Below are 27,110 nucleotides of genomic sequence, written 5' to 3' on the forward strand. Positions count from 1 at the left end.
GCCCAAGTTCTGTGCCTCAATGGAGTGGGGATGAGAATAATACCTGACCTTGGGGTCGTCACAGAGCTCACACAGGAATTTGTTTCAATTCTCAGCACAGTGCCTAGCGTATCACAAACATTCAACAAATATTATTCCTTAATAGTATATTTTTACAAATTCTTCCTCCCTACCTGCCCCCGACCACAAGCTCTTTGAGGGCAGGAATTCTATTTTGTCTTTTTCACCCCAAAAGTAAGCACCCAGACCAATGCCGCACATGGAGAAAATGCTAACTTTTTAATGAATGACAGTCCCTTCCCCTTTTATTTATACAACGTGCTTTCAACTACAGCCTCTCTTTGGAACCTCAGAACTCTATCAGTGGATGGACTGGGGATGCATTCATCTTAGGTCAGGAGGGAAACAAAGGGATTAGATCTCTCACTGCTTGACTTCAACAATGGCTGTTCTGTTGTAACCACTATCTCTTAACAAGGAAGACGGAACTTCTGAGCTGTAAGCCAGAATCGACCTTGAAAAGAGAACATGCAAGCCTCTGCTCGCGTTCCTGCCTCTTCGCTGACGTCTCACTGCTTCTCCTCTGCGCCAGGACCACACCAGTGCCGTGTGTGGGGTGGGTGAACTCCTCGGGGCATTCAGCCCCTCAGGGAGGACAGCCACAGCCACTGAACAACTAATGGGGACACGCTGCACAAGAAGCACAGCGAAGCTTTCCACACGTACACGGACACTGGGGGACCCGGAGGTGGGGACAACTGAACTGTCCCTGCCAGGGTGAGGCGGGGAAGGCTTCCCAGAGGTGGCAACACCAACGTAACGCCTGTGCTCTCCCACCCCTCTGACCATCTCCCTCCCAGGGCCCTTCTTGCTGTCTCGCAGACTTCTTACCAGACTCAGGGCCATCACTCACTCTCTTGGATTCTACACAACTTAAAGAACAAGTGCCAGCCTCCCTTCAGCCATTAAAGGGGGGGAGAACGGCATTAACTCTCTCAGGACAAAACCACCACATTCCGGATAGATTTCAGCACTTTCTGCCAATTTTCAGTTATTCCCAGACAAGACACTGGGGATCAGAACCTACCAAAGTCACTGGAGGAACAGGACGCCAGCTGGTGGGTAACAGGGTTGTAGGAGACACACTGGATAGAATCATTGTGCCTGGGAAGTAAACAAGTTTAGATGATTATGCAGCAAACCACAAATGCTTCAGTGGCTACAGCTCAAGATTTTAATGATGGGTCCACAGCCTCTCTGACTCTGCACCGTGAACTCTGATGCAAGTGACCAATTAAAAGCACAGGGATGAGTTCTCCCCTCCTGAGCTACCCCCCACCATCTTCCTCTCTCAAACATTACCCACCCACCAGACTGGCCTAGCTTAAATGCCACCTCCTCCAAGACTAGCGTGCTGCACACCTCTGGTGTGCCAGCTGGTAAGAGAATGATGTAAAACACCTCGCCTAGTGCCAGGTGCATAAGAAGTGCCATATTAAGGGCCATAACACTTATTGCTTTGTGGAGGCCTGGAAATACATTCATTAATACAGGTACAATGTGGAGGTACAATGAAAATACTAGACCAATATCTGGAAACATCTGAGATTACAATGAAAGCTGAGTGAGTCATGTACCACAAGGGGCGTCTCAGCCTGAGTTGTTTTTTTGCTTTTCGTTTTTAATTAATTAATTAATTAATTTTTATTTTTGGCTGCATTGGGTCTTCGTTGCTGCACGCGGGCTTTCTCTAGTTGCAGTGAGCAGGGGCTACTCTTTGTTGCGGTGCACGGGCTTCTCATCACAGTGGCTTCTCTTGTTGTGGAGCACGGGCTCTAGGCGTACAGGCTTCAGTAGTTGTGGCACGTGGGCTCAGCAGTTGTGGCTCACGGGCTCTGGAGTGCAGGCTCAGTAGTTGTGGCACACGGGCTTAGTTGCTCTGCGGCATGTGGGATCTTCCCGGACCAGGGCTCGAACCCATGTCCCCTGAATAGGCAGGTAGATTCTTAACCACTGTGCCACCAGGGAAGTCCCTCAACCTGAGTTTTATTCCTCCACTTCTGGGTAATACTTTACTTACAACCTCATTCATTCATTCATTTATTCATTCATTCAAATGTTGATTTGTTGATTTATACATCGGTGTTCACAGCAGCATTGTTCTGAATAGCCAAGAGGTGGAAGTAATCCAAATGTCCGTCAACAACAGATGAATGGATAAACAAAATATGCTCTGTACGTACACCAGAATATTATTCAGCATTAAAACGTAAGGGAATTCTGACACAGGAACCTTGAGGACATTATGCTCAGTGAAATAAACCAGTTACAAAAGGACAAACACCACAGGATTCCACTTATATAAGGTACCCAGAGTAGTCAAATTCATAGAGACAGAAAGTAGAATGGTGGTGCCTAGGGCTGGGGGAGGGGGAATGGAAGTGGTTGCTTAATGGGGATGGAGCTTCCGTTTTGCAAGATGAAAAATAGCCCTGGAGACGGGCTGCACAACAACATGGATGTACTTAGCACTACCGAACTCTACACTTAAAAATGCTTAGGATGATATGTTATGTGTATTTTACCACAATTAAAAAGAAAAACGGGCTTCCCTGGTGGTACAGTGGTTGAGACGCTGCCTGCCAATGCAGGGGACACGGGTTCGAGCCCTGGTCTGGGAAGATCCCACATGCCGCGGAGCAACTAGGCCCGTGAGCCACAATTACTGAGCCTGTGCGTCTGGAGCCTGTGCTCCGCAACAAGAGAGGCCGCGATAGTGGGAGGCCCGCGCACTGCAATGAAGAGTGGCCCCCACTTGCCGCAAGTAGAGAAAGCCCTCGTACAGAAACGAAGACGCAACACAGCCAAAATTAATTAATTAATTAATTAATTAATTAATTAAAAAAAAGAAAAACGATCATTTGTTGAGTACCTACTACAGGCCAGGCATTGCACTAGGCACCAGTGACAGAGCATGAGCAAAACAGACGCAGTGTCTGTCCTCATGGAGCTTACAGGCTGATGGGAGATGTCAATCAGCCACCAGAATAAGTGTAAAACTACAGCTGTGAGGGACTTCCCTGGCTGTCCAGTGGTTAAGACTCCATGCTCTCACTGCTCAGGGTACAGGTTCAGTCCTTGGCCGGGGAACTAAGATCCCACACGCCGCACATTACGGCCAAAAGAAAAAAAGAACTACAGCTGTGAGAAGTGCCATGAAGGAGACCCAATCAAGCCTCCAGGGGCAGGAAAGGCTTCACAGAAGAAGCAACATCTGAGATGTGCAGAGTGAGTAGGGGTTAACCAGGCGGAGGGACGGGAAGAACAGGAGGAGAGCCTCTGCACTGAGAGGGGCCTGGAGCACACTGACCCCAAGTCTCAGGGTGTCAATGGTGGCTGGATGTGAGGCTCTTGAAAAAGGACAGGTCGGGGTGGGGTGGAATGTATGATATCAGATTAACTAAACTGGGCTACACGAAAACACCTGGCCCAGTGCTGGCCAAGCCAGCAGTGCTCAGGAACTGTTCCCTCACTTACTCATTCCCCAACCTTCCCAGCGCACAGCCCCACAACTTCACTTGAAGTTCAACTGCAGAGAAAAAAGTCCTCCCTGATAGCTTTGCTAAGGGGCTTTTGCTACAGTAGCTCAGTAAGAGGCAAACTAATAATACCGTACACCTAAACGGTTACTTACGTGTACTTCAGAATGCCTTCCAATTTTGACGTCCAGATAATAACACTTTTGTCAGCTGATCCAGAAGCAAAGCGCTTGCCTAAAAGTGTTTTTAAAAAGAACAAATTTTCACATTCATTTAGGCCAGCATTTTGCAGAGTATTTCTTAGAAAACGACTTCTTTAAGGTCCCTAGTAAGTGTCAGCTGCTTCTCTACCCCTTCTTCATATCTGTACTGAGTGGCAGTACTTTGGAGTCAGGAAGTTTGAGCTCATATCCTGCTCCGTCTGGCACTAACAAAGATGTACTGAGGGCCTATCACATGCCAGCATCATGTTCTGTACTCAGAATCAAGTAGTGATTAAAACATACACGCTGCCTACCTTCATAGAGTTTGTCTGGTGGGAAAAGTAGGCATTAGATTAAATTAATCCAATTCAAATATGACGTGGTGAGAAAAAAAAGCAGGTCCTACGAAAGAGAATACCTGGGGACCCAATTTTGGTGAGGGAGGTTTCTGTGAGAATGGTAACTTTCATTGAGACCTAAAGGTTGAGCAAAGCTTAGCCAGGTGCAACGAGAGGAGAGAGACCCATCCATATGGGTCAAACAGATGTGCAAAGGCCCTGAGGCAGGAAAAACCTGCATGTGTGAGGAGCTAAGAGGCAGCCAGCATGGAACATCAAGGGCAAAGGGTGAGGTGGGTGGGGGAGGGATCTCTAGGGGCTTCGGGGCCATGGTAAGATCCTGCTCTCTATCCCAAAGAAAGGCTTTAAGCAAGAGTGACAGATGAGATTCTCATTTTCACACTGCTTGGGCCATGTGACAAAGCTGCAAATACGAAATAATAGAAGCTGCTCTTATTTCTTATTTCTGTCACTGCTCCCTTACACTGGCAGGCAGCAGGTGATGAAGAGTGTGGGCTAAGGGCTCAGAGTCGGAGCTGGAATCCCCAGTGACGTCACCCACCAGCTGCAGGACCAGGAACAAGCTACTGAACATCTCTAGGCCTTCATTTCCTCATTTGAAAAGTGGACGCAACAACAGTATTTACCTCATAGTTGTTGTGAAGATTAAATGAGATTAAAGTGCTTAGGTCTGTGCCTGGCCTAGAATCAATGCTAAACAAAAGTAGCTATTATTATTATTTCCTTACATTGCCTTGTATTGCTTTCCTTGAAGAAAAACTAGTTCTTAATACACCTTTGTATCATAGTTGCTCATTAAATACTTATTAAATTTAAGGGGGAAATCGGAAACAAGCAAAATCATCATTTTTTAAAGAGCAAAACCAAATTCAGTGTATCCTCACTTCTAGATCCAAGGGGAAAAGACTTCCTTATCATTACATGAGTGTCACGGGGGGCAGCATGATACACCAGAAAGAACAAGGGCTCTGCAGTCAGAGGATCCAGGTCAGGCCCAGCTCTGCCGCCGTCACCCGTAATCGCTCCAAGCCTGTTTTCTGATCCGTGAGAGGAGCTGCGATCCCTTCCCTGCCTCCGTCAGAGGGCTGCTGGGAGATCAAACGTGACGATGTGTGTGGCAGGACTCTGCAAAACGCGGACAAGTGCCCCTGATGGCAGGTCTCACTCTAAGATCCTCAAGGGCCTTGATGGTGCTGCAAGCCAAAGACGCCCTAGGCTTATAAACTCTGAGGCCTCACAGGTCTCCCCACGGTACTACTCTGAACTCAAACTCAAACACGCACATAAAAAGATATGACTACCGTGGCATAGCACTCCTGACTACCAGGCAAGAACTAGCGTTGTCTTTGCCACTAACTCGCTGTATGACCTCAGCCAGTCGTGTGACTTCTCTAAATCTTTATGTAGGTGTAACATGAAGAGATTGGGCTAGATCAGACTAACACTGTGTGCCCCAATTTGTGTGTATACATGAAGTATGTGCATTTTTCTAGAGAGGGGTCTATAGCTTTCATCAGATTCTCAAAGAAGTCTGTCATCTAAAAGAAATTAAAAACCTGGAGGCTGAATGACCTCCATGGTTCATTTAAGCACTGTACCAGCGATTCTGCGACTTCTCGGCGGTGGTCACAGAGGGCCATCTCTAATCCTATATCCACTTGACGCATGAGGAAATCGAGACTCAGACAGGGGCAATAACCACCTCAGACTCACAGAAGTTTTCGGGTTGGAGCTGTCTCATCCCAAAGTCCATGTTCTTCCCATTGACGCTATGCTGTGCGTAGCACGGATTTACTTTTAACTCTCAATGTCAGTTTCACGCAGCCGGTGTGACCATCACCTCTCCTCTTTCTCACCCCACCTGGTGCCCTAACGCCAATGACCCTTCAACCCCACTAGAACCTCCCTCACCCCTTGCGGTCCTCTCACCCCTCATTACTCAGCAACAAGGTTGCTCACCCCTCATTACTCAAGGTCAATGTGTATAATCATTCCTTTGCATACATCCTCTGCCCTTGCCCTCTCACTGCATCTTCAGAGGTGCTTGTAAACCTACCACTCTGGTTAAATCCAACTGTCCACCTCCTCTGTCCCTGTATCTGTGCAGCTCAAAGTGGTGGAGAAACAGACACAGTCGCACCACTGATCTCACTTTCAATTCATGATCACCAGCTTTGGGTGGGCCCTTCGTGTAGCTAGGGTCTCACTATACCTGCCGGGGCCATTCACTCAGCCCCTCAACTAGGTGGTGTTTTACTTCTTTTCCTTTTTCTTCAACTCTCGGACACCTCCTTCCCTATCCTCACTCTCAGATGCTGCTGCTTCCTGTTTCACTGAAAGAACGGGAGAGCATTCTCTTAAGACTCCTACTACGACATGCCCCCGCTGCCAGCACTTACAGTAACACCCTCCACTTCCCACCGTGCTCACCTCTGCCCTGGACCCCCTCTCCTCTTCCCACTCAGCAACTCTGCTCCAGCAATTCCGCCCCCCCACCCTACAGCGTCAACTTTCCTCAAGCTCAACACGTCTGAAACTGAACTCCGGATCTTCTGCTGTAAGTTTCTCGGCCTGCAGCCTTCCCCATCTCAGTGCAGGGCAACTCCATCCTTTCAGTCATTCAGGTCAAAAACCATGGAGCCACCCCCGACTCCTTTCTTCACGCCCCACGTTCTGTCAGGCAATCGTACTGGCTCCACCTTCCAACTGTATCCAGACTCTGACCACTCCTCCCCACTTCCTCTGCTCCTACAGGGTCTGAGCTGCCATCACCAGTGGCTGACGCTTCTTCACTCGTCTTTCTGCCCAACGCTCAGCCCTTGCAGGCTGTTCCCAGTACAGCATCTGGAGGGATCCTTTAAAAATATAAATCCCATCAGATTTCTCCTCTGCTCAGAACTCTTTAGTGGTTCCCCGTTTTCAGTGAGAATCAAAGCCAAAGTCCTACGAGAGCCAACATAATCCAGCCAGCCCACACCTGCTACCTCTCTACCCTCTTCCCCTACTGCTCCCCACCGATTCCCTCTGTCCCAGCCCCAGGAAGGCACACCCCACCTGAGGGCCTCTGCAATGGCCCTTCCCTCTGTGAGGAGCTCTCTTTCCCCAGATGCTCAGTCATTATTTCCCCGCCTCGCCACCTTCAAGTCTTTGCTTGCCCGTCCCCATCTCAATGAGCCACCGTGACTACCCTGTTCAACACTGTACCCAACGCCCTGCCCACCCAGCACTCTCAATCCCCCTTATTCTGTCCTACTTTTTCATCTTCCTAACGCTTACCACCTTCCGCCGTACTGTTCAATTTACTTATTTACCACGTTTATGGTATGCCTTCCCTCGTACTCTCTCTCCTTCCCCCACACCCCCCCCCACATAGATAAAAGCCCCATAAGGGAGGGATCTTTGTCTTGCTCTCTGAAGTATCTCAAGCAGCTAGAACAACGCCTGACACCCAGATGGGCCTCAATAAATACTAGAATGACTGAATTGAATTGAATGACTGAACTGAAGTCTAAGAGACTAACTATCTTCCGAAACTGCAAGCTGTACTCGAGCCCACTCAACACGACGAAGGCACAGCCAAGGAGAGAAATGAGAGGCTGCGAGGCCGTTACAGACACTAAATCCAAAGCAGCCTCTTACCATCCTTCGCATATGCCACACAGTACACAGTATCTTTGTGTCCCTTTAGGGGCTGAAGTAACGTGCCATCAGACGTGTCGTAAACCTGGCAAAGAGACAAAAGTACAGATTACCCGCGTGGCATCCATTAGTCAGAATCCCTGCAGGTTGCTGATGCTATTTTTTGTTGTCAAAACAACACATTTGTCAATATTCTAAATCTGCACCGAGTAAAAACTGAACCAAGAAACCAGAAAGAATGTGACTTAAAGTTGGGAAACCCAAGAAGGAGAGGCTCTGATTCTGCCCATTACATGGCCGGAAGTGTGCCATTAATGCTCAAGAAACAAAAGTTCACTCCGTGAAACTTCTCTACACAGTTCACTCCCCTTGCATGTATTTCGATATATGACCAAACAAGCTAGGCCCTCCCGAATAGAGCCAGCACGAGCATGATTCAATGCCAGTGCTAGCCCTGCCCGACTACCAACATCACAGAGACATGTTTCATACCTGCTACCGAGAGTTGGAAGTCACAGACCTGAACTCCGGGTTTGCATATTGTAGGGAGTGTTATAAAACCCATCTGTAACGTGCATTTAGGATTTTATAGCTGTGTAACATCTATAAATATGGGGAGATTTAAAAAACACACCATCTGAGAAATAAAAGCAAAACCCTCCAGATATGGTCAGTGTTGGAGAAGATAACCTATGGGAAATACCTAAAAGGATTTGGATTGTTTACCCTGGACAGAAGAAGTCTGCTGAACAATTTACCCACGGCTTTCAGATTATGTAGTTACCATGCACAGAATGGAGATCAGGCCGTCTGCATATCTCGAGACAACAGAGCAAGAGGAAGCGGACTTACGCAGGAGGAAGGGGAGATCATGCAAAGGGTTTTAGGTCAAACATAAAGAGTTCTCTGAAAGTTACTTTTATACACTGGGACAGGTTCCAGAGACAGCTTACGTTCTTTGAAAATATGAAAAATAGGACAGCATCCATATGGAATTGTTTAGGAAGGCCAGTGCCTAAAAGCTGGGGTCAGGCTGTCTGGCTTCTCACGGAGGGAGCCCCTTCAGGCCTGTTGTTTGAATTTTTCAGGGGAACAAAATGTGAACTGACAACAGCTCACTTTCAAAGGCATTTTAATTATTTTGAACTCTTTTGTGGGTGTCTCAAAGTAAAAAGGGAAAGATTAATGACTCCAAAGGAGGTACTGTTCACAGGTTCCTATCTGATAGACAGTTTACCTACCTGTTTTAAACAGCCCATTTCCTTTCCTATTAAAAAATAATGACTGGTTTTTCCACCTTGCCTTTTTTATCTTAAAAAAAGGGTCAAATTTCAGAGCACTTACAAGAGGCAGAGGAAAAAAAGCACTTAAAAAGGAAACTCAGACAAAATCCTACCAGTAATCTGTTTCCTGCAGCCAAAATCAGTTGGGTTCCGTCGGGCTTAAATGCGAGGTCATATACACTAAACAGGAGACAAGACAAGACAAAAGGACAATTAGGAACCAAAATGATGAGGTCTGCTAATGGCCAGGAAAGCAAACTTTCTTTCCATTACGAAGTACTGATTGTGTATGAGGGAGAAAAATAATGGCTAAGAATTGCATTTGGTTGCAAATTCCATTCAACTACCACACCTTCGATCACAATTCACTTGGCAGTTAGCTGTTGTGTCCCAATTTCCACCTGTCCAGAAGCCAGACACCAGACATGATTCAAAGGGTAAACAGTGGAGGGCACTACCTCATCTAATAATACCATAAAGGCTACACGAACTGAGAGAACGTGTGAGGGCTAGCAAATCCACAGGTCTCTGAAAAAGTTGGTCATTTATTAAAATATCATTACTGGACTTCCCTGGTGGTCCAGTGGTTAAGACTCCACGCTTCCAATGCAGGGGGCACGGGTTCGATCCCTGGGTGGGGAAGTTCCACATGCTGCGAGGCACGGTCAAAAAAAAAAAAAACATTACTCTTTCCAATTAATCAGATACTTATCAAAGTGCCTCTGAGGTGCTAGGAGCTAACAGATACAAGATGAGTAAATCACAGACCCTCCCTGCCCTCAAGGAAATTACCATCCTGAGGAAAGGTGATGCTCAGACACCCACAAAGAACCACATGTCATCAATTGTAAAGCACACCTTTTTTTCACATTTGAACATTTCTGATGTTGGGATGTGTCTTATAATTAATGATGTGTCAGTTTAACAGGCAGGATTTTTTGCTTTCTTAGTCGTATGTAAAATAATGATATTTTACAATCAGTGACCTCTTAGACTGGGTGAAATATAGAACAATACTGTGATAGAGGCTTTAGGAGATACATTAAAGCATATACTGTAGGATTCCCAGAAGTGGACACAGTGTTCGGATTTGGAGAGGATCAGATAAAGCTTCATGAAGAATTCTGAGACATGCAGGAGGAGACTGGGTAGGCGCAGCATTTCAGGCACAGAAAACAGAACAAGCAAAGACAAGACAGTGGGAATAGCAAATATCTAAATAACCTAATTTGACTGAAACATTTGGCTATGTGCAAGGCAATAGGGAGCGATAAGGCTGGAAAAAACAGGCTGGAGCCGTATTACAAAGATTCTCAAAGGCCCCCAGGCAGAGGATTTCATTAGTTCAGGTGACCCTAGTAAGAATGTGTCAGACAGCACAGCCAAGATGGCCTATTGTAAAAGTTGAACACAGGATAAATTAACCTGGCACCTGTGAGTGATCGAAAAATATACACCCTGGAGTATTCCCTGGCGATCCAGGGGTTAAGACTCCACAATTTCATTGCTGAAGGCACAGGCTTGATCCCAGGTCAGGGAAATAAGATCCCGAAAGCCACGTGGTGCGGCCAAAAAAAAAACACACCCTGGTAACTACTTGGAGCATTTACCACAGACACCCGATGCTGAGCTCTTCAAATGCATTATTTTATTCTGTCCTCACAACCATTCTATGAGGTAAGAATTACTACTCAATTTTGTGGTTGAGGACACCATGGTTCAGAGAGGTCAAGTATCTTGCCCAACATCACACAGCAAGTGAAAGGGCCAGAATTTTAACTCAGGTCTGACTTTACAGTCTGTGCTATATGGCCTTCCACTCTCCTGAATTACTGTCAAGTATAACAAATCTATGCCACCCTCAATACTTTAACAACAGTGACTAATATTTATTAAGCACATTTATTTACATGTGTGCAAAGTACAGTTTAAATGCTTTACATGTGTTAACTCACTTAATTTTCACAACAAGCTTATATCTGTTTTGCAGATGAGAAAACTAAGGCACAGAGAAGTTAACTAACTTGCCTGAAAATAAATTGCTACTGAGTAGAGGTGGAGCCAGAATTCAAACGCAGGCAGTCTGACTCTGCAGCCCAAGCTCTAACCACTACGCTTGTGGCCTCCATTCTAATTATTATTTGCATATGCCATAGTTGACCAAATAATTAGCAAGAGTCTCCATGTTTCATCAGCAGGAAAAAAAAAAAAAGTGTTATCATCTACTCAAGGCATCACACATAGAATTCAGAGTTCTTATATAGGCTCCATTGACCTCAGAAGCTTCCTTTAATAAAAATAATTCTTCACATATATTCAAGAGTTAAGAGTTGTTGAAGAGTGTAAATTTACATGATCTCATTTGACCTCATGCTAACATAATGCCTCAGACAGGCCAGGCATTATTGGTCCATTTTTACTGATGAGGAAACTGAAGTACACAGGCCACCTGTCTGCTGTCATACAGCTGGCTGATGGAGAAGCTGGAACACAACGATTGCTACCCCTCTCCAGCTGGGCATCCCTCGTGATAGAAGCAAACACAAACCCTGAGTCCTTCAGCTTCCTCGCTGTTACGCGGTAACAGACCTGAGGCTTCCCGTCTCTCAAGCTTTCTTTCTCAGAACCTAGGGGACAACGTACTGGGTGCATTTCACACTGCGGAGAAGCAGGGCGGGAGAGGGAAAAGCAGGGGGGAGCTGGGGCCAGAAGGGCTGACCTTCGGCCTGAGCTGTGGTCCTCACCTACTCAGCAAGGCTAGGGAGCTGCCCTCCCGCCTCGCAGGGTGCACAAGCACCACCTCCTGTGGGGAGCTGGTGAGGCACGAGGTTTGGGAGGGGTCTGCACCTCTCTTCCACAGTCATCCTGGTCGTGTGGCTCCCTTCCTGCCTTGTACATATCTGAGCCCATCAAAGTGGTTCCCGTGTGGCTTCTTCTTCACTAGGATCATTTTGGGCTGAATTATTAGCAAATCATTTCTGAGCACCTCACTTGAGCCAAGTCTTTAGCTACCTTCCTTTCAGATGTGAAAATTCATTTTCTCCGCATTTCTTGAAGTTTGCTTTTCTAAAGTATAACATACATGTCTGATTTACCCCAATCAAAATTCTTATTGTACTTAGAATCTGTACAATTCAATTTAAGAATTATATAATCTTCTGTATTTACACTGTTTCAGATACTATCTTATCCCCTTAATTACAGTCATATGCAATTTCAGGGTAATGACCCTATTTTAGACATTTGTGGACCCATAGTACATGGCATTGTCCTAGACACAAAATGAGTATAACTGACAAACTGACAAGATTTTTATCTGGAACCCCTTGGGCTTTAATTACATCATAAGATCACAGAAACTTTCCCAAACTATTGGGAAAGACCCTAGACCCTGTCATATAGTCCAACTCCCCTACCAGGGCAGGAATTCCCTATTGATGGATCCAGCCTCTGCTTGAACACTTCCAGGGCTGGGGAGCTCACCCATCTGCAGACAGTACGGTAGGATGGCTCTCTCTCCCCACCTGTCCCCTTTTATGAAAAACGGACATTGTCAGATGCCATTGCAGAGAGACAGAGGGTGAGTCCTGCAAACTGTCCTCTGCCAACCCTGTGCCCAACCCACTGTAAACTGAAGTCTCAGGGTGCCTCTCCAAATCCTGCACAACCTGATCCAGCCCCCACTTACTTGATTTGAATCTTAAGCAAATTGTTACCTCATCAAGTCTCAGTTTCTTCATCTGTAAATGGGGTAACAATTCCAACCTCACAGGCTGCTGTGGAGATTAAACAAGATAAGGCATGTAAACACTGTCTGGCCCACAGCTGCTGTGGATGACGGGCAGAGCAGATGGCAGCCTGCCTGGAATAAGGCATCATGGTTGAGGAGAACCTAGAGCACTGCTTTGAAGGGAGACAAGAAGGAGCTCAGAGAAGAATAAGAGGACATTTGGGAAGGGCCTCTGGACAGGAAAATGACGTTTTCAGCTGAACTGAAAAGCATAAATTTAAATCTTAGCAAAAGGGGGCAGGGTGGGGCAGGGGAAGGACCACCTAATTAAGTGCACAATCTGACATGGAAGGTAATGGGGAGTCACTCTGGGTTGATGAGAGGCGAGGTAACGGATCACAGCAACAGGACTCAAAAAAGAGAATTCCTGCTGCTACACAAAGGTTAGACGGAAGCAAAAGAGCAGACCAGCAGGCGGAGCTGGTTCAGTGTGGAGGAAGAATCTTTGACATCTGGGGTTTTGGAGGTCTACTATTTATTTTTAGAGTTTTTTGTTTTGTCTCATTCTGGGCTATCAGCTTGCATATGTAGCTGCCATCAGTATTGCTGGTCTCTAGAACCCCTAAAGCCCCTACACTAGAATAGCTGTAATGGGCCAAAAACCAAATAACCAGTCTTCATTCATCATTCATTCACTCACCTCTTCATTCATTCATGAATACCTCTATCCATGAAATAATCACAACAACCACTGTCTAGCCTCTAGAATAAGGCTTGGAAATGAGTAAGACATAGCCATTGCTTTTAAGGGGTTTATAGACTTCTGGGATCAACAGTTTCCCATAAACTCTTGGACTAGACAGACTCTAAGTACCACAAGAGAGGAATGAACAAAATCCTATGCCAGGGGTTGAAAACTGGGAGCCAATCAGGCTATATTTGGCCAGCAAACGTTTTGTTTGGCCCATATGGTATTTTATTTTGTTTTTGTTTTTTTTTTTTTTTTTTTTTTTTACAGATTAGGTGCCAACATTTAAAAATTAGGACATTTCACATAAAAACCCAGCTCCCTGGTTTCTGGTGTAAACAGGAAGCTCTGAGCCACGCTGGGCCAAATTCCTGCAGGCTGGTAATTGGCAGAAGCAGAGCAGCTGCTGTCCCTTTCAGTCGGAGCATGCGCTCTCCAGTCTGCCACAGTCCTTGCCACTTCTTAGTATCTGACAGCAAAATCAAATGCTCAGCTGCTAGCTATCAGCAGCTTGTGCTATGAATACTTTTATAACAGTTAAGAGAAAAGTTTAAAAAAAATTTTTTTTTTTTACTCAAATCTCTATTAAAAGTAGAAGTGAGGGCTTCCCTGATGGCGCAGTGGTTACGAATCCACCTGCCAATGCCGGGGACACGGGTTTGAGACCTGGTCTGGGAAGGTCCCACATGCTGTGGAGTAACTAAACCCGTGTGCCACAACTACTGAGCCTGTGCTCTAGAGCCTGCAAGCCACAGCTACTGAAGGCCGCACACCTGGAGCCCGTGCTCCACAACAAAGCCACGGCAATGAGAAGCCCTCGCACCACAATGAAGAGTAGCCCCTGCTCGCTGCAACTAGAGAAAGCCCACGCGCAGCAACAAACACCCAACTCAGCCAAAAATAAATAAATAAATTTATTTTTTTTTAAAAAAGTAGAAGTGAAAGATACAGCTGTAGGGCTATACGTTTCAAGAAGAGTGCAATATAGAAAAGAAGAATACTCCTAGGGAAAACAAACAATTCCTTGTGTTCAAGGTGCAAATAAGCATCTCCCATTTACGTTGCCTGCCTGATTCCTGCAGGCATTTGAGTTTGCAGCCTCTATAACACCAGGAATAATTAATGCAGTGGCTAAGAGCATTGGCTCTGGAGTGAGGAAGAAAGCTGGCTCCACCACTTACTCACCGTGTGACCCTGGCAAATTATTTACCCACTCTGTGCTTCAGTCGCCTCATATGTAAAACAGAAATAAGTGTAGTACCTACGTCAGGTACTGTTGTGAGGTGACAATGAGACAAAAGATATGAAGTTCTTAGCCAGTGCCTGGCACAAAGTAAGCATTAGCTATTACTGGTGCAAAGTACAAAGAGAGCGACCATCTCCAAACGGAGGCTTAAGGATGTTTAGGATTTCACCGTGAGGAGATGAAGGCCTCACACAGTGAGGCCAAAGAAAAGACAGAGAGGGAATGGCTCTGTTCCAGTAGCCAAAGCAGAGGCTTCACAATTAAGCTGAAAAGATCATGCAGGAAGTTTTGAAAGTCAGGCTGAGGAGAACTGCCCAATAAGTCAGTATGCCCCCAAATGTGTTGTTATATGATGGATTTGGGGGACAAAAATGGAATAGGACATTAAACAACGTTGAATCATAAAGTGAGAAAGTCATTCTCTTTCGATCCTCTTTCAAACCTTCTAACAAAACACGGGAGAAATTCTTGCTCTGATGCTATTCAACTCAAGCACCTCTCCAACCACACTTGCTAAATCTCTAGCTCTAGAGACACTACACCTGAGGCTCAGAGGTTCCCTAGCAACAGTATCTAGCTACAACTTGTTAACGCCGTTTTGTTTCTCCCTGCTTTAAGTTCTACAGTTATCTTACATTTACAGCAATTGCTACTGGTTTTCATATACGGTGTAATAAAGTTTCCCTGTAGAATGTAAAAGCATGTTTAAAGGAAAATAAGTGAGACAATTTAGAGAAAAGGTCAAGTAAACAAGAGTATTAGGTAACACGCGGATGCGGCATAAGTTGTGAAGCTGGAAAACACTGATGAGCCCAGGATGGATTCTGAGTAAAGGAACGACAAGATCAGACTGTGATTATGTGTAAAGCTGCCTCCACAGGCCACTACCTCACGCGTGGTACATCCCCTTGCTCCCTCTCCAGGCCTCAGTTTCTCCATCCGCAAAGTGGTGGGAAGGCGACCCTGCAGTCGCCCAGAGACGGGACTCAGGGCCCTCAGCCCAGCCCGCAGGCCCGTTACCCTTGGCAACCACCAGGGTTCACGCCATAGCGCCCGCCATCCCCGCTGGGGCTCAGCCTCCCGCTCCTCCCGGGCTGCCCCGCTCCTCACCACTGCTCGGCTTTATCTCTCCACGTCAACACGGCCCTCATAGCGGCTTCCCTCACGCCTCGGGCCCCTCCTCCCCGCCTCAGCAACAGGCCTAACTCCGCGAGCCACTTTGTCTCCCCGCGCTACCCCGGCAACGCACATGCGCAGTGAGCTACGCGCGAGGCAGAGCGTTCCGAGTGCGCATGTCTACAAGGGAGGGCTAGAAAGAAGGAACGGGAGGCTAGAAGGCGTCCTCATATCTAGGACGCTCGCGATTGGTCGGAACGGGAAGGGGGCGGTGCGTCTTCCTCGACAAAGGACTTGATTGGCTGAGCCGTGGAAATGGCGGCTGTGGTCAAGGGGGGAGGCTGGAAGGCTGCTGAGCAGTCGGACAGACTCACTGCTTCCATCTTTTCGTTCCATCCTAGAGTTCCGAGCTGAAAAAGCTTCTTTTTCGCCTCTTACTCCGCTCCAGACCCAGAGCGACGCACCCTCTCGGCTTATTACTGCAGCCGGAGCCTGCTTGAGGGACACGTCTGGGATGGAGAGTCCGAGCCTGGGGGACTGCGGAGCTGCCCCCTCTGTCATCGCCAACCAGCGCCTAGTCCCCGACCGGCCGGGTGACCTCCGGCAAGTTATTGTCCCCTTTCGGGCCTCAGTTCACCACCTGTAAAATGGGAGCGGGAGAGTAGAAGGTGGGTGGGCCTTTCTTACACCTAGGGTGGATGGACACTTGGAGGCCGGCAGGGTTAGTTCCTAAGAACAGGGGCTGGAGTACTGAGTACTTGTGTATGTGCGGTGTGGGGCTAAGATGATTTACCTACTTTTTTTTTCCCCAAAAAAATGTGATTCTCAGAACTACCTTGAAAGAGGTATTACCTCCTTTTTACAGATGGAGAAAGAGACTGACAGGTTAAGTAACTTGCCCTTGGACCTCACAGGTAGTAAATGGCAGAGCTAGGATTTGAACCCAGTCTGTTGATTTTAAAGTTCGTGCTGTTTTCACCAGGATTCAGTTTCCTTATCGCCAAAATTGTGAACAGTATAATTTCTTAAGATCCACCCAGATCCCCCAAATTATTTAACCCCGTATTGCATCAGAAGACTTTGATTCTAATTCTAGTCAGTCACTGGCTCATGCTTTCCCTATTTGTAGAAAAGAAGTTGTTAGACATGTCTAGAGATGTCTCATCCAATTTTGAAAATGTAAATATGATTTAGTGATTAGGATACACTCTACTGAAGTTTTTCAACAATAGTAGAGGGGGAGAAGTATTAGAGCAAGATTTATTAGACCTAGGTCCTGGAATCAGTTCTGCAAATAACTTAATCTTCCTGTCACTCAGTTTTATCAATAAAATGAGAGTAATCCTTATCCTACCTGCCTCAAAGGTTATCGGATCAAGAATGAAAGAGAGTTTGAAAATTCTTTATCAAATGTTCTTTACCTTTTAGAGGGTTACAACCTCTGATGAAAGTAATAGACACTGTCCCCCCACCGCCCCCAAAATGCACATATATATAAAAATTTTACCTCACTTATTTCGGGGGGAGGAGGGTGTCTCACTGACTCATTTAAGCTGTTCTGTTGATCCCCAGGTTAAGAGCTCAGCTATTGGTTCATGTTTTTAAACTTATGCCAAGTGTCACCAGAAATCTCTATAACAGAGCTATTCAATGATTAACAAAAAAAAATTTTTTTTTTCTAGCAAGTAGCTTGACCTTTTCATTGTGCAGAGATTTCCAACCCTTTTTAACCATGTTGGAGGACAGGAAGATATTGGAGAGGAGGAAGATACTCTCATAGAATGACTGAGCCATACTGATTTTAATCTCTCCCATAGTCCAAATAGTCCATGTGGTTCCTTCTCTGTTATGGACTGAAATTGAATAAGCAGAGTGAAATTAATTTTAAATGAGCTAATCACTTGGAGTTTGTTTTTTTTCAGGGAGGAAGACGTTGCTCTGGGATCAGAAAGAGTGGGAGAAGATGAGAAACAAATGGTGATAAAAAGCAGCAGTGAGTGTAATCCCCCGCTACAAGAACCCATTGCTTCTGCTCAATTTGGTGGTAGCACAATGACAGAGTGCCATAAGCCTGTACCATGTGGATGGGAAAGAGTTGTGAAGCAAAGGTTATCTGGGAAAACAGCAGGAAGATACGACGTATATTTCATCAGGTGAGCATGCAAGATGGTAAAGGTAGTACAGCCAAATAATTTTGTCTAGACAGGTGGTAGGAAAGCATAGCAGGAGTTTTGGCTTTTTTCTGTTTTTACCATAAAACCATTACAGATTCTGTTCCTTCACTGTCACTGGTTACTTACATCAGGTGATTTGGGGACAAATACTTACATTTTCTTCTTCTGTGAATGGCTACTGGTAAGGTTGCGCTTAAGCTATATTTGTAAAATTATGTTCTGTTGTCATAGAGGAAACTATTTTAAAGTATCACTTTTTTCATTTTAAATGACAAATGCCCACGGCAAAGTTTGGAAATTATTAATAAAAAATCCGAAATGTGGTCCAGTTTTTTTTTAAGTCACTTTTATTAACTAGCAATAAGTTTTCTTTAATATCATCTTCTAGCCCACAGGGACTGAAGTTCCGATCCAAAAGTTCACTTGCTAATTATCTTCACAAAAGCGGAGGGACTTCTCTTAAGCCAGAAGATTTTGATTTTACTGTACCTCATAAAAGGAGCATCAAGTCAGGATGTAAAGACCAAAGCATGGCAGCTCTGCCATCCCAACTGCAAAACGAAAGTGGCAATTCAAACCGGAGCCTCAGGACACGAAGCAGGTGGAAAAAAGATGTGGTTTCTTTGCCAAGTGCTAGTTTGGAATTGCAAGATAGCAGAGAACTCTCTAACTTTACTTCCATTCATTGGCTTTTGAAAGAAGATGATGGTGTTAATGATGCTGACTCCAGAAAGGTTAGAAAGTCCAAAAGAAAGGTGACTGTTCTGAAAGGGATTCAAATTAAGAAATCTAAAACAGGGTGCCGGAGGAGTCTTCCAGATCCTGTTCAAAGTAATAGAAAAAGAGCATCTGTGTATAATAAGGCAGCAGATGCTGAAAGCGAGCCTCGTGCACAAGAAAGTCAGCTTGAGAGAACTTGCTGCGTCTCTGATGCCAGAGCAAGCGACAAGACCCTCACTGTTACCAGCGAAGAGGAGAGGCTTGGTAAAGAAAAATCATTGTGTTCAGGATCAGATTTTGAACAGACCACTTCTGGCATCATAAACAAATTACATTCAACCGAAGAAGCAGGACACAACAAGAAGTGTGAGGGTACCTTTTTAGAATCTGAGAAAATAAGAACCAAAGTAGAAGTTGGGGAAAGGAAGGAGCATTTGCATATTGACATTTCAAGAGGTGGCTCTGAAATGGACAACAGCTCACAAACGGAGAAAGACTCTACTTCTGCGAAAATACTTCAAGGTATTCAGTGCACTAAAGTGCTGTTAAACATGTGATGAGGATTTTGCACTTCATGCCTGTACCCAGTTAGCATGTGGGAATAGAATGGAGAAGTAGGGCCAAATGTCAGATACATTCTACCAGTTGGTCCTAGTGCCTTGTGTAACCGATATTTAAGCCCTTTTGTATGGCAAAGAAACAATCAGCTGGCTACTGCCCCCAACAGAGGACAACTGTGCCATTAACTGTTGCTACCATCCTGGTACAACACCTGGGACTCTCTTCAGCAGTGCTCTCCCTTCTTCCCTTTTTTCCAGCCAATAATCTTACAACTTTAGGGGAAATAAAAAGGTTTCACTTGTGAAAAGATTTGGGGAAGACTCCTCTTATACATAAACTGGTTGAGAATAGTCAGTATCTTCTCTTTGCACCCCTCCTGTTACTTATTACTGATGTGTGACTTCCAATTTAATTTTGTATATATCATAGTCATTTTTATCTTCGATTGTAATGCTTCTCTAAAATGCTTTAGAGCTCTAAATAATTCAAAACTGTAATCACATAGTTCATCTATTTTTTGTAATATGCTCTTAATACAGAGTTTAGAGCTTAGCAGTTTTGCCTTTATAATACCTCAGTGAATAAGAGAGGAAAGAAAGGAGACCTTTGAGCAACCCTATATTAGTTATTCATTATGCCATTATGGTATGATGAATAACTCCTTTAAAGAAGAATAGTAATTTTACTTAAAGTCCTATGGAGAGACAGCGTGGACAAATTAGTAGAGCAGGTGGTTAGAGTTGGTTCCTGCTCTTGGTCCCACTCATGATTTTATTATGTCTTTGCTGTGCCTGGAATTTCTCTACCTTGAACAGAAGATGACCACATACACCTAGGAACTACGTAAAAATTCTCCAATGTGTCCTTTAAAGACCTTGAGCTTCCTAAAGCCTTGAGGTTTATGTAGATTTATTGCTAGTAAAATGGGCAAATAAAATATCAAAAACATCCTTTTGTGACTAAAATGGAAGTATGCTAGTCATCCTGTGCATAAAGAAGTCTAGTTCTCAACATAAGTACGTTTACTGTAGGTGATAGGTATCCAGTGGAGTAGTAAAGACTTTCCCAGTGCCTTAGTTAGAAATTGCCACGTAAATTGAGCTTAGTCTCCTAGTAATAAAAGAGGCTAGTCGGTAATTATCTATAGGAACCCACAGAAGAAGTTATCAAGTAGGTAGTAAGAGCAGTTTCCTTTGTTCTGATTCTTTTTTACTTTCCACTGGGCTTTGCCTATTCAAACTAGAATAGCAAAAAACACTAGACTGATTATCTGGAGACGTGGATACTTGTCCCAATCTGTAGTCAATCCCACTATTGTTTTCAGATAGTTGCTTAATTTCTAAGCCTTAGAGTCTTCATCTGTAAAACACAAGTAATAACCCTCACCAGTCCTGTTTTTCACATCATGAATATTGTAACATAAAATGAGAAGTGAAAAAGATGGCTTCACGCTAGACAAATGCAAGGTATTATTAACTGACATTCAAATTTAGAGGGTATGGCTATAGGGAGTATTAAATGTGATGATTTTAGAAACTTGAAAGCCTAATAGTGTTGGTCAAAGAGTCTGTTAAACTAAACTTCCCAGCAGATAGTGGCCTTAAGTGTTCTAAGGTCCAAATCTTAGGCTTTCCTGCAGGTTCTGTTTTATCTGTATCCTTTTTGTTTGTTTGTTTTTTGGTTTTTTTTAGTAAAAGTATTCACTGCAGAATATTTGGAAAACATGGAAAATTAAAAGAAAAGAAAAATTAGCAACAACCATTATACCATTATGCCATTTTGGTTTATTCTAATATCTATCACATTTTTTTCTTTATTAAATTGGGATCATATGTTGAATATTGCTTTTTTCACTTAAAAATTAATGACATGGGAAAAATTCGTGAGGTAGTCTCAAAATATTTTAATAACCACATTGTACAAATGTCATACTTTAAAATATTCTATATTATTTCCAATTTTTCAATGTAGTGAACTCTGCACAAAAATCCTAGAGAACTAGTATAATAGTGGTTAAAGGCATGGACTCAGGAACCAGACTGCCTGGATTAGAATTTCAGCTCTTGACACTTACTAGCTGTGGGACCTTGGGCAAGTTACCTAGCATCTCTGTACCTCAATTTCCTTATTTGTAAAGTGGAGGCAAAATAGTACCTACCTTGCTCATAGGTCATTAGTAGGATTAAACTGGTGAATTTTTGTGAAGTGCTTAGAATAGTGCTAAACTGAACGTTTTGTAGTAGTCGTGTGTTGTTGTTGTTTGCAGCCCTGAATATCTCTTTAGGCTAAACCATAGATCCTGTAAACAATGTTCACTCTTTCCTTTTCAGAAGACGCCATCCCACAGACACAAATAGAAAAAAGGAAAACAAGCCTGTATTTTTCCAGCAAATATAACAAAGAAGGTATCCCTTTTCCAATCAGAAAAGCAGACTTTAAACCTATTTCAAGGGTTCCCCTCTAATACAGTGTGTTTGTTTAGTTCTTAGTCCTCCACGACGCAAGGCCTTTAAGAAGTGGACACCTCCTCGGTCACCTTTTAATCTTGTCCAAGAAACACTTTTCCATGATCCATGGAAGCTCCTCATCGCGACTATATTCCTCAACCGGACCTCAGGTTTGTGGATTCTTTTCATCTTTGTCTTAGTAGAGACAGTGTGATGAGGAGAATTGATCAGGAAACCTGGTCTCAAGTGTGATTTTGACCTCAGGTAAGGCCTTCTTTCAGTCAGTCCTCAAACTCTTCCACCTATAGACTAGATGACATCCAGCAGCCTTTTTAGCATTAAAGAGCAGATTTTCATTTATGTTCTACTTCCAAATTGCTTTTAGTCATCAATGAAAATCCGTTACTTAACCTTCCTCCTCTCTGTGTCATGTATAAAAGCATTTCTTTTTCATTGGATGCTTTCTTTCATGTCACTGGCACCTTATGTTCTGTATGCTTTTACACTAGTTATATGATGATCTGATGACTTAAAAACCAATATCATACAAGGCCAGGTTTTGGCATAATTTGGACTGTTAACCAAATTGGTTGATGGTGTTGGGTTTTGACTCTGAGAGTGGTTGCTGATTTAGGTAATGTCTTCTCATCAGTGGTTTAAGAAGAAAGAAAAAAACTTTCTATATGAGATTTCTAGTTAAAGAAGTACATGAGCCTAAAATCAGCCCATCTGGAGGCTTGTAGTCATGTAGTTACTTTTATTTCCTAGGCAAAATGGCAATCCCTGTGCTTTGGCAGTTTCTGGAGAAGTATCCTTCAGCTGAGGTAGCGAGAACTGCAGACTGGAGAGATGTTTCAGAACTTCTTAAACCTCTTGGTCTCTACGATCTTCGAGCAAAAACCATTATCAAGTTCTCAGGTACTTTCCCATATACCCAAAGGGAAAAACATAAATTGTGCCTATTTACGAGAGCCACACCTGACACTTTAATGTCCTCAGTTGCGACATTAATAGAGGTCATTCAGCTCAAGCACTGAAGGCATTTGAAGATAGTTCGCTTGCCCCAAAGTGCAGTCTCCTGCTGACCCAGGTGATAAATCTTTGCCCAGCACCAGGTCAGGCCATGTGGGCAGGATTAGAGGAAGAAGTCAGTGAAGCAGAAAGTCCAGTTGACCTCAGGGACATTACCCCTGTCTCGTTAGGTCAGCACAAAACAATAACGGTTAGTCAGTGGCAGACAAGCAGGTCAGACGGGGGTGGTGGCTGCAGGAATTCAGAAGAAAGCAGCCACAAGTCAGGCTGTTAGGAGAGATTCTTTCCCGTCCTTTTCTGTTGTTCCTCCTTTTCAGGGAAAGTATTTTCCTAGAGGCTGACCTGATATGTGGGGTGTTGTATTCTCAGATGAATATCTGACAAAGCAGTGGAGGTATCCAATTGAGCTTCACGGGATTGGCAAATATGGCAACGACTCTTACCGAATTTTTTGTGTCAATGAGTGGAAGCAGGTAAGGCCCGTCTCCGGCACATTTTGTCTCTGAGGCAAAGTAAGTCCACCATTAGGGTTAAAATGATTTCTTGGACACACGTGCCATTACAGTCACAACCAGCTTTGTTCCAGGCTTGAGGGGCACTGGTGGCTTGGGGTTATTGACAGCAGGAGAGGGTCCATAGATTTCCCCAAGTCCACAAAGACTCCCTGGTCTCTGACTGACCTCCACTGGTTTGCCACTTCTAGCCCTCTTCCTGTCATTTCCATTCACGTACTGTCTGTAGGCCTAATGTGGTTTTCCTCCTGTCACAGTCATACTCGCCTTCAAAAGCACACCACTGAAGGGAAGCGGGCAGGTGCAGGATTGGAGTGCATGCTTGTGGGGTTTCTTCTCGTGGTCTCAGACTATTTTTGTGGTAGGTGGGTCCTACTTCGGCTGCCCATTCTATTGAGTATGCCCAGCCCATGGGCATCTGGGTGGCATCCTGGCAGCTGATAGGCACTGCCACATAGCCTGTACACTGCCCTTTTAGTCTGTGACTTGCCCTAAAGCATTTAGCTGGGAGGTCTGGCCAAGTCCATTCCTGCTTCACCATTTATTGTGACCTGAGCAGTCCATTTAACTGTCAGGGTCTATAACCTCCTGGAAAATGGCATATTAATACTTGACTCATGTTATCACCACCCTCCACACTGAGTCCCATTGAAGATCAGTACCAAATTGGAAAGTACTTTGTAAACTGTAAAGGATTGCTTTGATGGAAGGTATAATTTTAACTATTCATGAATCTCATTAGGGTAAAGGTTATCATTTTCAGGTATATTGTCATAAGGTACTGTTCCCCCACCATATCTTTAAAAAGCCAATTTTAAAAATGTATTTCTGACTAACTTACGTAAGGCCTCTGTCTCCTAATGTGTTGTATTTCTTCCAGGTACACCCTGAAGACCACAAGTTAAATAAATATCATGACTGGCTTTGGGAAAATCACAAAAAATTAAGTCTATCTTAAAACTCTTTGACGTTTTCAAGCTTGTTTTTATGCATTGCTTTGCACTTCGATTCTTAAAAGCTCCACTAAGCACAACTGCCTTTCCAGGTGTATAGATTCTAATCAGCCCAACTAGAAACCTAATGTGTGTGTTCTTTTTTTTTTTTTTTTTTTTTTTTTTTTTTTTTTGCGGTACGTGGGCCTCTCACTGCTGTGGCCTCTCCCGCTGCAGAGCACAGGCTCCGGACGTGCAGGCCCAGCGGCCATGGCTCACGGGCCCAGCTGCTCCGCGGTATGTGGGATCCTCCCAGACCGGGGCACGAACCCATGTCCCCTGCATCGGCAGGCGGACTCCCAACCACTGTGCCACCAGGGAAGCCCTAATGTATGTCTTCTTAATGTGTGTACCACCAGAAGATCTTTGCTTCTGAATGTGCAATGACATGTTCTGAGATTTTTAAAAAAAATAAATTGTTACTTGACAGCAATCCTAAAAATGTATATGACTTTTCCAATAATGAAATGTGATTTGAAGTTAAAAAAGCTTTCCTCAGTTATTAATAATATGAAGCAAATTTCTATCAACCTTGCCTGAGGGAAGATTAGACCTCCTGTTGTCCTTCTGTAGAAAATATCACACAATTGTTATATGAAGAAGCAAAGAGTTTTCAGCCACACATGTCAGAAAAGATATGATAGGGTAAATTAGGCAGTTAATTAATAAAGTATATTAAAAAACGCTAACCTCCAAAGAAAAATAAGATTATTTTGTCATGATGTGTCCTTGATGACTGTCTGCTGGCTTTTAGGAATTGGAGATTTGACCATTTGATAACCTAATTTGCATATCTGCCTGTAGTTCTGTTGCAGAGTGTTGGCTTCTGACTCAACGCATTTACCTTGATCCCTATGTGAAAACTTGAGCATTTACCCATCTCCCATCTTCCAGCTGGAGGACAGGGCCTTTTAAGTGTTATGCCATTTTTAAAACAGGTATTATAATGGTATAGCTCAAATACTGAAACATTTACTTTAGAAGGAACTCACAAAACAAACAAAAATCTAAGTTATTAAATCTCGATTATCCATGGTCATTTTAAGGCATAATTTGGAAATTAAGTTGATTGAATAAATGAAAAACAAATTGTTAGGGAAACTACCTTTGATGTAGGGTAGAGTGTGAACAGAACCAGGATATAGTGTGCTGCAGAGCTAGTTGGTGGTTTCCACTATAGTGAGTGAGATTCATTTTTTAGAGAAGGATGGATTTTGACCATCCTTCAAAATCCAGGAACAGGAAAACTGACCACACACACGCACACTTCCAAGGCAAACATCCACTTAATAACCTCCCATCACGTTTTTATTTAACAGATATCAGAGTAGCATTCACTAAGTGCAAAGCTCTGTGCCAGGGAGGGGCACAAAGATGAAAAGGCTCTGTAGAGACCCTCATGGGAGAGAGAAAGGGACAAGCAATAATGACAGGTAACAAAAGGGGTAAGGTGTGGGGACAGGGTGCCCAACACTGCAGCGAAGAGTCCAGAGGGGCCCCTGCAACCCTGGCCATACCTGGGGTCAGAGGGTAGGGCAGGCAGCAAGCTCAGGGCATCAGGTGTGGCGTGGCGGTGGGACCTGCTGTCCAGTCCCGGCCCAGCATCTCCGTCAAGACTGGGCCTGCGGGTGCAGCAGGGGAGCTGTGCAGCAGCCAGGCCGGGCTTTTCCCCTTTCCTGCAGGTGAGGTTGCCTGGCCTCTGTATCTGTTTCCTCATCTGTTGAGAATGGATCAGTGGTACCTACCTCACACAATTATGATTATTAAGTTAATGTATGAAATTGCTTAAATGGAGCCTGGCTTACAAAAATGCTACATTAATGAGGCCCATAGGGATGGTCTGAGTGACAACCTCAGTTGTTGAGAGGGTCACAAAAATAACGCATTTCAGTAAGGATGGTACCTTATGCAGAGTAAGCACTCAAGTGTTTGAGTCTTTTCTAACTTCTTTATTTGAGACAAAATCCACATAACATAAAATTGATTTAACCATTTTTTAAAGTGTACAATTTGATGGTTTTTAGCACATTCACAGTGTTGTGCAACCATCATCACTAACTCCAAGATATTTCCATCACCCCAAAAAGAAACCCCTTACCTGTTAGCAGTCAGACCCAACGATCCCTCCCTCCCCCAGCCTCTGACCATCACTTGTCTGCTTTCTGTGTCTATAGATTTGCCAGTTCCGGGCATTTCTTACAAATGGAATCATATAATCTGTGGCCTTTTGTGTCTGGCTTCTTTCACTCAGCATATTTTGAAGGTCCGTACGTGTTGCAGTATTACCGACCCAGGTTCTTAGACTCTTTAAAAACAGAGATTGATAAGAGGGCAGATGAGAAATTCAGGCAAGGCTTTATTGGGACTAGTGCTGCGGCAGGACAGAGTGAAAACAAATAACAAGTTCCCTTGCTCGCTTCTTGGGTGGAGGGGGGTGAGCAGGTCCCTTAAATGGGGCAAGGGTAGAGGCTGACCCATGGGTCGGGCTGGAGGGGGGGCTTAGGTGGTCTGCCCAGCCCCCTCGTGCTGCTGTGTGCAGGGGGCATGCGCAGTACCCTGCTTTTGCTCCCCACACCTCAGAAGCGGCAGTTGGGTTTTGATCTTTTTGTATCATGTTGTTCGTAATTAGCCACAACTGCACATATGTGCAGTTATTTTTCATCCCTTATATAGTTTCTTACTCGAGGAGACACTTGTCCAGGTGTAAGCACTGCAGCAAAGGGTCCCAGGTCCCAGCCTGTCTCAGCAGCATGTGTCAATACCTCATTCCTTTTTTTTTTTTTTTTTTTTTTGCCGTACGCGGGCCTGT

General features: G+C 44.4%; 2 protein-coding genes across 10 annotated transcripts in view; one reads left to right on the top strand and one right to left on the bottom strand.

The window, feature by feature from the left end:
- The window catches only part of IFT122 (intraflagellar transport 122), a 71,224-nt gene extending 55,196 nt beyond the window's left edge, over positions 1-16,028 (bottom strand). For 6 of the 8 annotated variants that reach the window (XR_014295592.1, XR_014295593.1, XR_014295594.1 and 3 more), the window contains exons 1-5: positions 15,858-16,027; positions 9,137-9,203; positions 7,741-7,825; positions 3,695-3,773; positions 1,088-1,164 (exon numbers count right to left, since the gene is read on the bottom strand). Coding sequence is in view for 5 of the 8 variants with exons in the window: in XM_082639386.1 (XP_082495512.1) it covers positions 1,088-1,164; positions 3,695-3,773; positions 7,741-7,825; positions 9,137-9,203; positions 15,858-15,898 (349 nt within the window). In the remaining 3 variants the exon portion in view is untranslated. Of the gene's footprint in view, positions 1-1,087; positions 1,165-3,694; positions 3,774-7,740; positions 7,826-9,136; positions 9,204-12,739; positions 12,800-15,857 lie in introns of all 8 variants that reach the window. The other 2 variants (XM_082639387.1, XM_082639388.1) reach the window with 2 other exon arrangements.
- Positions 16,029-16,180: 152 nt separating this feature from the next.
- Positions 16,181-24,956, top strand: MBD4 (methyl-CpG binding domain 4, DNA glycosylase). Of its 2 annotated transcripts, none has more exons than XM_082639404.1 (8): positions 16,181-16,470; positions 17,790-18,016; positions 18,426-19,279; positions 21,649-21,723; positions 21,801-21,935; positions 22,534-22,683; positions 23,167-23,270; positions 24,190-24,956. In XM_082639404.1, the coding sequence occupies exons 1-8, from the start codon at positions 16,378-16,380 to the stop codon at positions 24,265-24,267; spliced, it is 1,716 nt and encodes a 571-aa protein (XP_082495530.1). In that variant the 5' UTR covers positions 16,181-16,377; the 3' UTR covers positions 24,268-24,956. The 2 variants fall into 2 exon arrangements, with proteins under 2 accessions (XP_082495530.1, XP_082495531.1); XM_082639405.1 differs by having other exon boundaries at positions 21,652-21,723.
- Positions 24,957-27,110: the final 2,154 nt, after the last annotated feature.

Source organism: Mesoplodon mirus (assembly GCF_964341445.2).
Source record: "Mesoplodon mirus genome assembly, chromosome: 12".
Lineage (NCBI taxonomy): Eukaryota > Metazoa > Chordata > Mammalia > Artiodactyla > Ziphiidae > Mesoplodon > Mesoplodon mirus.